Source organism: Sprattus sprattus, assembly GCF_963457725.1.
Source record: "Sprattus sprattus genome assembly, chromosome: 19".
Taxonomy (NCBI): domain Eukaryota; kingdom Metazoa; phylum Chordata; class Actinopteri; order Clupeiformes; family Clupeidae; genus Sprattus; species Sprattus sprattus.
The window spans coordinates 7,740,465-7,751,968 of record NC_137917.1 but is presented as its reverse complement, the minus strand read 5'-3'; the positions used below and the strand labels follow the sequence as shown (position 1 = coordinate 7,751,968).

The window sequence follows — 11,504 nt, the reverse complement described above, 5'->3', positions numbered from 1 at the left end:
TGATGTTCATCCAGAACAATCTAACATGCTTCTGCAAAAGATACAACCAGAAAGCCTCAAACGACCACTCATCTCAAAACGGGGACGGCAGCTGAGTGTTAGCCAGTTAGCTGAGTCTTAGCCAATTCCATTCTGTTTAGTGGGTGCTTCTCATCGTTGTAGGGATGAAAAACTGGCCTGATCCAGTCTTCCTTCATCTTTGTGCTCCTGACCTGAGTGTCCCTGGTTTGAATCTATGTTCTCTTGCCTTCATTTCAGATTTTCCTTAAGCGACAGACTGCATTGCATGCCAGTCTCCACCATTATACATTTTGTATGTATGGTGAGTGATTCTTTGATAATATTTGCTAAATGACTCAAGAAAAAAACTATGTAGACCTCTCTTCCAAAACAAACTCAGTCTTAGATCATTCTGTATTCATGTCGTTGCCAGAGACACGTGTACCTTCCCCCAGCAGAGAGGGTTTGTCTTGTTTATTTCTGTAATTTTACATCCAGCCTTAATTCCCTAGAGTCAGCTTGGCTCTAGTCCCTGACAAGGGCCATAATGTTCCTACTCTGCTCCCAGCCACAGGTTTGTCAGACATGTGGTGTGGGTATTTAAATCTCCCTCTTTTCGCCCCCGCAGAGAACAAACAAAAGAGAACTAAAGGGTTCCCTCGAAGAGGAAATCAACAGAAAGAGGTCGTCAGCGAAAGGTCACTTGCCCCTGTGTTGTGTCCACACATTTGTGTTTTATCATTTTGTTGATCGATCGATAGCACAGACTACTTTTATTTTGATCAGCTGCAGCAGTCATCTGAATGCAGTGTCTGACCTTTGCTACGTTAAATGGTGTTGTCGAGGAGTGGGGAGTCATACTAATGAGCTGCACTTAGCTTTCGTGCGCTCTTCCTCGCCCGAGCTGCAACATGCAGTTACAAACTCAATCCCATGCAGGGGCACCTTTGGGTGGACAGAAGGATGGATGGATGCCCAAGAGAAGGATGGAGACTAGCGGATACATCTTATATTTGGTGGTACAATGGTGAATGTGACAGCATCCTGTATATGTGTGTTTGTGTGTGTGTCCATGTGTGAGAGTGTGTAAATGTACAAATGTGATCGTGTTTCGAGGGTTGTGGGGGGGGATTACGTCTAGTATACTAAATGCTACTATAATAGTATACTATACTATTATTTTAGCATTATTTTTAAAGAACTTGCTTGATAAAGGGTTGGTCTTACTGGCTTCCATTTGGTAGATGAACTTCTGAGATTGGAATTTCCCCTCACTCCCTCTGTAACACGAGCTCCACTCAGACTGCAGTGTCTGAGGAACAATGCAGTGTCCCAGAATGCTCATTTCCCTTTGCCTGGGAATCCAAGGATGAAATTTGCTGGTTGTTATTGTCATTCAACTCATTCAGTTTGTCTCTCTGTATTTCTCCCTCTGTGTTTCTCCTCTCTCTTTCTTTCACTGTAACACACACACATGCACGTGCCCACACATGCACACACACACTAGGGCAAAGTGAGGTGCCTCTCTGTTTTATTGCATCAGAGGTTCCATTGTAAAGTGTGTCAAGTACGCACCACTTAGGAGGTCATGAAGTTTGGGAGGCATGTGTGTGTGAGTGGGTGGGTGGGGGAGAGGTGGTGATGTGGTGGAGTGTGTGTGTGTGTGTGTGTGTGTGTGTGTGTGTGTTTTGTTCGGTCTCAGAGACAACTGACCTCTGCCTCAAGGTTTTCTATGGTGTTAGCAAACGCGTGGTTGAAACCGGTACGTGACGGCAGGTCCCTTTTCATGGCTGCCTCAGTTTGTGGACCCCCCCCCGCAATACACACCCATACACACCCAGATTCACATATATGCTAACATACTTATCAAACAGACAGACACTCACACACACTCTGCTATTTATGTCTTCATGGGTGACCAAAGAGCTAGCTTTAGCCCCCCTACACTTCCCTACCCCCCCCCCCCCCTCCCCCACGCTGATAAGGCTCCTGCAGACCGCATTGATGTTTACTAGTCATGCAGATCCAATGAACTTTAACTGATATCCCTTCATATGCCTGTGTGCAAATGCCATTTAAATGCAATTCGGAGGTTGTCAGAAGCCACAAGCAAAAGGCCAATTCCATCTGGTCTGTTGTGTGTTATTACCCACATACTGACTGATAGGCACATGGGGGGGTTGGCGGGGTGGGGGGTGTATGTGGGGACAGGAGAGGGGATATTGATTACATTCTTAGTGACTGAAGAAATAAAAAATCATTTACATTTGGATTTATATTCATACAATCGGTGAACAGCATTTCAAATCTCAAAAACAGCATCAGCTAAAAACACAATAAGAGCTTGGGCTGAAAGGCATGAGCTGGGATTGTTTGTGATATTTCAGCTTTCCCTAGAACTTATACTTCTGCAGAAACTTAGATTAACAGTTTTTACAATCAGTACAGTTCTGGTAGAAAAGAGAGAAAAAAGTTATCTTCACTACTTGAATGCAGCTCGTCAAAGCAGGCAGGTTGCTGCATTGCACCTTCAAACCAAGCTCTAGTACCTCACACCTATGACTATGGGGGCACACATTGTGTCAAACTCTCCCTCTCTTCCTGGTCAGTTGTGTGTGGATACTGAAGGAGGAAGATGACTCTCCTCTGAGCGGAAGGCTTAGCTCTGTGTGCCTGTGTGTGCATGTGTGTTTGTGTGTGTGCATGTGTGTGCGTGCGTGTGTGTGTGTGTGTGTGTGTGTGTGTGTGTGTGTGTACAGCTCAATGTCAGGATGAAGGCACAACACCATCATCACTATGAACTGTGTAGCCTCCAGCTGTGTCAGCAGTAGTAGACCTCGCTGGACCTCTAGAGGTGTGCAGAGTCAAGCTATAGCTTTTGATTAATTAGTTTTTCTTCTCTCTGATTTTCTCTCTCTATCCTTCTCTCTATGCCTGTTCCATCTCTCTCTAATTTAATTAAGGGAGAATCACGCAGCTAATTGACTCACATAGTTTCTTTAGGAGAAGTTTAGTATGTGTGTGTGTGTGTGTGTGTGTGTGTGTGTGTGTGTGTGTGTGTGTGTGTGTGTGTGTTTGTCTTTGGCAGTCAACTGTGGAAACGGTGTGTGTGGTATTGTCTCTTGGCAGCCAAGCATCCATTTAATTTGTGATGTGGTGCTTTGATTGATTCCTGTGGGGTCTGGACAACTACTGTTCCTATCCTTGTCTGTGTGTGTGTGTGAGAGTGTGTGTGTGTGTGTTTGTGTGAACCCGGAGATAATAAACATAAGTGGTGACAAATTCTATGCTCTGTGTTTCTATGAATTAGACAATAGAAGAATGTTATATTCTATTCGTTAAAATACTGACTTCATGTTTTCTCCAAGAATTCATAAATATCATACACACAATAATTTAACACAACCTTTAATTAACAGTATTTAAATTATTTCGCTCAATTATATTTATATGAAGTTAATGATATACCTATACATTATTGATCATATTTCAGAATAGAGCAGTTTTCCTGGAAACCCTGTGTATTCTCTTCTGGAGAATTTTGCCTTCGTGTTAAACACAGAATTACCATAAGGCAACATAATAATCATTTCAACAGGCCCCCACAAAACTATAGGTCTATCTAACAGTCTGGAGAACGTTTGTCAAAAGTTTAAATGTAGTATCTTGCAATGCACCTTTTAATTGACGAAGTCTCAAACTTAAAGTTGCCTTTGACTCTACTGTTTTAAATGTCGTCCTTCATGAAAGCAACAACACGCACGGAATTTAAAAGGACATATCTGGCAGCTGACTGTCAAGATGCAAAGCTGCCGATGTCAACAACTCTCAATATCTCTAGTCGCCGTAAATGTTCACGTTTCCATTGCGTTGTTGGTATGATGTTAAGTTGAACATGAGTTAGATCTCAATTATAAGCATGTAATTGTTCACTTAAGTCTTGAAAACGGTCCCATATTTCTTAGCTCCCTGCCTCTGTGGGTTGTGTCAAAGTCTATTACCTCCGCTGGATGTATTTGTCCCCTAGCCTGAAAAAGAGAGCGAAATAAATAAATAAACCAAAAGCCATCAGCGGAGGTTTACCAGGTCGATAAAGCTTTTAGATTTGGAGATGTTTTCTCGGCGCTCGTTTCCTGCGGCTAAGAGTTGCTAATGGAGCTTAAGGACTGATCTCGGGACTCTTGGGTGGAGGGGAGCCGTTTATTAGTTTATTTCTGCGGCCCTAGTGGTGCTGTCAGAGCAGCTTAATGAAAAGCAACGCGTCGCTGATTGCGCTTTTATTTGGCCTCTATGTAAAAAGCGCCGTTAATTTAGCAACCCCTCCTCAACGTGTTTGAATTTGCCACGGTTGACTGATTTAGTCTGCCTGTCCATTGCCATCTCACTCTCCCTCTCTTCCTCTCTCTCTCTCTCTCTCTCTCTCTCTCTCTCTCTCTCACACACACACACACAGACACACGCGCCCACAAATGCATACACACCCGATACAATAACACGCACACCTCACACCTAGGCAAGGCTTAGTGAAAGTTTTGCAGTGAAAGTTTTAACGGAACAGCAGATTATGCCTTTTTTAAAACATTGAGCAGACATGAAGCACGGAGTGAATTAAATAAATTATTAGATGTATTTTAACGCCTGAGTGGTCGAATATTTGATTTCAGATCCTGGGAATTTAGTGCGGCCCATCTCTCAAATATCAGCCTTTAAGATCGAGAGCATTTTTTAAATATATTATTAACGTGTATTTAACGCAGATCTTTTATAGTAGAATAACAGCACCTGCGCTATATAAATAAATAAGAATGAATATGCCTGCCCATTCAATATAAACTGCAACACAAATAAACTCTTGACTCTCTCTTTTCGATACTCAGATCACACAGAGAAGATCTCAATCGTTTGGCCTTCGCATTAAAATGCATCATTCCCGCGCCTCATACCAGACAAGTCTCCCTCGAGAGCTCGCTTTTACCATTACTGTCAAGTCCTACCCCTGACCCGCGTGCTCTGCCCTTTTCTCTCGCGTTGCTTTGCCCTTTCTGTGGCAGGCGCGCGCCTCCCCGTTGCAGCCCTGTATGACGGAGCCCTCTCGGATCGGAGAGGGTGTGTGTGTCAAAATGAAAATTCTCACTCCAAATGATCTCGGCCACAGCACGTATTAGCGGACCCCGGCGAAACGATTTAGCCCCGTTGACAGGTAGGGCAGATGAGAGGATGTGATGTTTGGATAATATCATCAGACGCTGCGAAGGGATCAATATCAGGCCGTGAAATATGACCAGGAGGCTACATCCCAATTACAGCCACTTTCAGACACAGGCTAATAATACTGAACCTAGGCCAGCTCAAGCGCTTACACTAACCCCAATGGTCAAGCATGCTGATAGAAAACAGAACTTATCCATACAATTCTTCATTCGAGGGCACAGCCAGCACATGCCCTAATTACACTCTAATTGCAATTAGTGGCATAGCAGAAAATTATTGAGTTAACAGTTAAGACCTCGCTGGGAACGTTAAGTTGGCTAATATTACGGGTGTCAAGGGGAAACTTTTTTCCACATGCTGCGGTTATTGAATTTAGATTCGATTTGGTAGGCCTAATTGTGATTGAGAAGTGGCAATAATGATTTAACACAGAATATGAAGGAGGACATTTGCCGAATTCTAGAGTTACAAGAATCTATATGATTTAGTCAGAATACAGTTTCTGGCAAAAGGCGTTTCAGGCGATGAAATAACTAGACTAACTCCAGTACCATGGACAGCGATGAGGCGACGGGACATTGGAACCCCCACACAATACGTGTTCCTCAGAATCCAAACTTTTATTAGTGAACAAAATTGAAACATACCCCCCTTTCGTTTTCAGAGGCTTGTGCATTTGGGTGATAGTTTTTTTTTTTTTTTTTTTTTTTTGTGACACCCGCAAGTCGTTCATTAAAGACAACCGAGTTTAACGAATATGCAATCAAATGTCAATATTTTGCATGCCAAATAATAAAAAAGGCAAAAAAATATTTGTAAACTTTTTAAAGGTAAACTTTTGACATTACATTAACATGATCTGAACGTGCTTTTAAATGAAATTACTACTTAAAAAATCCGCATTAGGAGACTAAGAAGTGAAATGCCTCAAGAACAACAGCTACACGGTTAACCGTGACAGATTAAAAAATCCAACATTTTGAGAACATTTTTGATTAAGTTCTTTTTTTCAGGTGAGAGGAGGTCGACTGTACATCCACGGACAGACCTTTTGTAATGACATTTTGGTTTGTTATGAACAGAACATTTTGTTCACCGCTTTAGGGAAACTCATGGTGTCTTTATTGGCATCCGGATGCTGTAAAGGAGCGTGTCCCTTAATCACGTTGCTTCCTACAGATCCAGTCTCCAGTATCGAGTTTTTGGTCGTGGTCCATGATACCGTGGTGTTGGTCAGTGCTTGGTTCAAAGTGCTGTGTCTAAATAGGGGGTCGTGGAAAACCCCATCAACCCAGTTTCTCAGCGTTGTTACGGGCGAGTCCTGCTGTCGATCCAGCACGTTCACAGGCGAGGAGGCCGATGGAGAGGACGGCACGTTGGGCGGACATCTCAGCATGCAAGACGAGTACTCCGTTTGGTTCAAAGACGTGGCGGTCTGTGCCAGGGACCAGATCCGTGGTTTGTTGTCGAGTATCTGATGGCCGGACTGGAAACACGGTTTGGTCTGGCGGCCTATGGCTGTCTGACAGTCTTCTGTATGTGTTTTCAGGCATGTTTTGGTCATGCCTTCGTCGCCCTCCAAAGGGGCTGGAATGGATAATTTTAAGGACGTTTCTTTAATGTGGTCACTGGGCCCGTCAGTGGTCGTCATGTGAGTGTTCAGGTTAAACTGATGCTTCAGATCGCATTCGGAGTTTTCCGACTCAATCGTGTCGAAGTCCTCCAGGTCACTCAATTGAAGGTCCTTGTCATCCCGACTTCTACTTTCTGAAACAAGGCCAATCACACAACAATGAGCATTTCTACCAGAAAAACATCATATGGATTTAAAAGGTTATTTTTGCGAACATGGGGACTTACTGTGCAAAAACGATATCTTATCACAGACTAAATGTTGGGGGTCTAAACAGATTCCGGGTAACAAGCACAGATGGCTAAATGACACACCCAGCGCAATACTCATGAACGATGTTAAAAATAAGCAAGGCTAACCATCATCGTTGTTCTCGCTTTTGATCTGGTCGTCTTGAGATCCGTCATCGTCATTGTCATAACGCTTGTCATCAGAGCACTTGTTCCTGGGAGGCCACGTCATCTTGTTCTCCTTCTTCAGCCTCCTCCTGGCGTTGGCGAACCAGGTGGACACCTGCGTGAGGGTCATCTTGGTGATGATAGCCAGCATGATCTTCTCGCCTTTGGTGGGGTATGGGTTTTTCCGGTGCTCCTGAAGCCAAGCCTTCAAAGTGCTCGTGGTCTCCCTTGTAGCATTTTTTCTCCTCGTGCCCCCATCCATAGATCCATATCTGTAATACGGATCCAGAGAAAATCCGTTAGAATTCAATGGTTTTAAATGTCTCAATCCACATATAGAGGGGTTCAAACGGTCACTGCTGCGCCATCAGAATAACCACTTCTTGGTCTTTGTTTTTAAACTACCAACTGTCCCATGGGGATCCTTCAGTTATTTACTGCTCTACCTGAGGGTCTCGCTCCGCGAGATGGAGCAAAATGACCTGAAGTGATGCCATTTGACCGCACGTGCTGATTCAGAGGTAAAGTTGGCGGTAAAATTGCTTGATTGAGTGCAGAGATGGAGCCTTAGGTAAAAGAACACCGGTTGTGTGGGGCCAGCGAGCTGATATCTGCCTAAATATTTCAGTTCGCAGTCCCTGTGGGCGCACAGCAACCAGGCCTGCTAAGACCAGGCCCTAAGGCTTCCGGGCTAACCCTTTAAATAGCATCACACGTAAGCCTATTCATATGTTTAGGATAACAAACTATTTGTATGAAATTAATGTCATAAGAATGATGAGAAAAAATAGAGGGAACCAGTCATTGGTGTATGTAGGCTACAAGGTATTTCTTCAAATAGTGCCATTCCACAGAGCTAACTGTAAACGAATTCAACACACTGTTTAACAGAAGTATGTCAGTACTGTGAGGGCATAGAGGCTTAAATGTCTTATACATCACCTGTCATACTGGTACTGGCCCAATGTAGGATCATATGGATAGTAGGCAGCAGCTTGGGTGATTCCCGCATGCGCAGAGGCACTCCCCTCTTTAGTGTCGAACGCGCCCTGCAATTAAAAGTAACTTGATTGAAAAGTGTGAAAACTTTTGCCCAAGACACATTTGTTCAGGAGTCCAGGTAGTTTAACTCTTTAAAAACCCAAATCATCTGTGAATACACACTGATTTGTATTAGCACACTCGAAATCATATTCATATGTACAGAAGAAAACATTTGAAAAATTAATTTTGAGGACTAATAGCATTCAGACAATTGGTTAAGGGTAATAATGAAGGATTTGTGTACGACTTTAATTCTGTTCCATATCTGCCAGCATACACTTCATGCACCTTTAAAAGTTCTCCTGATTCATGAAAAACTCCTGCACCTTGGTTTGGACCACAGCTAGTGTCACCGTGATAAATTACTGTTATCGCCCGTTGCTACGGATGATAAGCTCAATTCATTATGTTGACTAATTGGCACTGATATATTAATCAATTACATGAAAGGGATCCGATAGGTATCTCACTCACCAGTGAATAGAAAGCGGAGGTGTCGGTGCCATAAGTGACATAGTTTCCGTAGCCTTGGCTGCTGGTGTAAGGGCTACCGTACACCCCCAGCGCAGCGGCGGAGCTCAGCTCGTGTCTGGCGGTGGCCAGTAGTCTGCTCTCGTACATAGGGCAGTAGACCGGAGGCTGCGCCGAAGTCACCACACCGGAATCCGTCATACTTCTACCAGTCGACTCGCAGCAAGATGTCAAAGAGTTGGTGGTCATGAGGAACTAAAAAATGATACACTTAAATTAGTTTCAATTGTAAAGGATAACTAAGTCAAGGAGCGTGATGTGAATAGTTCACCGCTGTGCTATTAGCAAACCCACAATACACACCCCCTCTCCTCCCTGCCAACATGTTTGTAGCAGTTAAGTGGGTATTAGAGAATATACCGACCCATTCCCCCGAAGACAATAGTTTATGGACCCTTGCCAACAAACAACAGTTGGGCTTATGCTCTGGCCATAGCTGCAGTCACTTGCTTGCTTCTGCAGAACAGCTTAGTGGGTAGCGATCGGAATAATGATAAACAGATGGGGAGCTCTCTAAAGTGCTCCGCGAGGGAAATCCCGTTCGGGGAGAGAGGATCTGATTACCGAGAGGTTTAAACAAGCGGCAGGTATCTGGAAACAGTAAGCCCATATCCCGATGATACCTGAGCGCGTATTGTGCTTTCAATCCGCGTGTAGTCAAAGCTCAAAAACTCTCAAATCAATACGATGGTAAATTGCGCCCAAATTCTGTCAAATCCGGCGTGGGTGATCGATAATGGCGAACTTACCTGAGGTGCAGACGAGTAAGGATATCCAAACTGTGGATATGACATTGTAGTGTGATCCAAATCTGCAGAAAAAACGGTGAGACTGCAGGTCTCCAGCTCTCCGCGCCACACCGCCTGTGCGCCACTGGACTAGATACTGGGAGGCTGTAGGCTTCTGGACGCTTATAGGGCGAAGCTGCAAAGGACCATATTTAATTTGCTTAAATGCCCCTCCAAAGATGTTCAAAAATTCATATTTTCCCTTCACTGTCCGTCGTCTGCTTACGATACGCAGCTGACTGAACAGACGGGATAGGTTTTGCGGGATTATTTACTTTGATGTCAGAAATACATATTTTGCTTTATAAAAAAAGTAGTATAAAACACGTCAGCCCAGATGTGGGTTGTTTTAAACGGCGGTGACTCTGACGTCAGAAGAATCCAAATCACAGAGAGCAGACTGTAACTTTAATCTGCATTTCTGCCGAATAAAATTAAAGGCTGCACAGGAAAGAAGAACTGATAGGGGAAGTTTGCTGAGATTTTGGCTGTTATCACTTAATCTAAGCTTTTCATGTCCCTTCCTCTATGTCATGAACACAGGTCAAACCAATGTAATGATTTTAAATTACTCCATGGTATATAGGCCTCGATATGCACATGAAGTGGATAATGTGAAATTAATTAACAAGTCAGAATGGCGCCCTGTTTAATTTCAGTCCTTTGACATTATCTTTGGACGTAATTAAAAATGCAAATTAATATACAAGGAAGGTATGGAATAGAGCTAAATAAAATTCACTATGGCATATGCAGTGGCATTTGTTTTTATTTTCAGCATGCCTTCAGCCTCACTTAGATAATATTTATGTGCTCTATCTTCCAAAGTAGGTGGTGAATTGCGCAATTCCCCCTCTAAAACTGTGAGAGTTTAGTTTCTGTTGTACCTTAAAAGGTCTTTGGAAGTCACACTGAGACTCACCAGAGGCAGCTCTCTCTCTCCCCGCCTGTCCGGGCGCAGGAGCTGGCTCTGTGGTGTGCTGACTTGCTCAGTGCCTCTCTGGTTGAGACATGTGGATCGCCCCCGGGTCACAGGCAAATTAATGATGATGTTCCCCTCCTTTCCCCAGCTGGAAGACTGCCGACAAGAAACGAATCTGCCTCCCGTGACAGCTCGATTGAGAGTGATTGATGACTATCTAGAGACCGGCCAACATAATATAATATCGGTGGCATAATTGCTTTCATTTACAGATGAAAGTAGTTGTCCTCAAATTAAGTTAAGGGTTTTTTAGGCAGGTTCTTTTTTGGTTTGTGGTTGAATTAAGGAAAGTAAGTGTTGTGTGAAATTAAATTAGTCAGACAATTCCAAGCAAATGTCGTCACACCCGCCACAATAATGGAAGAGGTCAAATAACCACCCAGGGTTTCATTGCAGTTATAGGAAATGACATATTTCCATCCCGGAAATTTAACCAACAGGCCTATGAAGTGCAATTTAAAGCTTTCCTACTAATTATTGGATTTGTATTTTGTCCAATGTGTGTAAACCTGTCTTTTTGTTTGATATAGATGTTGTTTGCTCGCATTAAATCGGCGCGAGTGAATTGATAGACTTGAATCGGCCTCGTATGACTACTGGAATAGTGGGGAAGTCGTTTGGTTTATGCCCAATCCTTACAGCCACCATAAACACACATCATCAGATTTAGGAAAATACCATCCAGTGATGGTGACAAACACAAACCTCTCCTTGTGAGTTATCACATGGTAAAACTCAACCTTTTTAAATTCACTTACAATTTAAATGATTTATCATCTCGGCAGAGCACCCAGCTGAGCAGACGAGAAGGTCCTTCATGAAGGAACTAGACTTCATGGATGTTGATGGACAACTGGAATGATTCCACCGGTCCACATGGGCTTTCTGTATACATTTACATTATTCCTGCGTGTGTG

The 11,504-nt window shown here is 43.4% G+C and overlaps 1 protein-coding gene across 1 annotated transcript; it reads right to left on the bottom strand.

Moving 5' to 3' along the window:
- Window positions 1-6,283: 6,283 nt before the first annotated feature.
- Window positions 6,284-9,611, bottom strand: irx4a (iroquois homeobox 4a; the record flags this gene model as incomplete). Its single annotated transcript, XM_080858540.1, has 5 exons — window positions 6,284-6,978; window positions 7,204-7,514; window positions 8,185-8,291; window positions 8,761-9,012; window positions 9,567-9,611. 5 exons carry the CDS (start codon window positions 9,609-9,611, stop codon window positions 6,284-6,286), a joined length of 1,410 nt encoding a protein of 469 aa, XP_080714666.1.
- Between the last annotated feature and the right edge of the window lie 1,893 nt (window positions 9,612-11,504).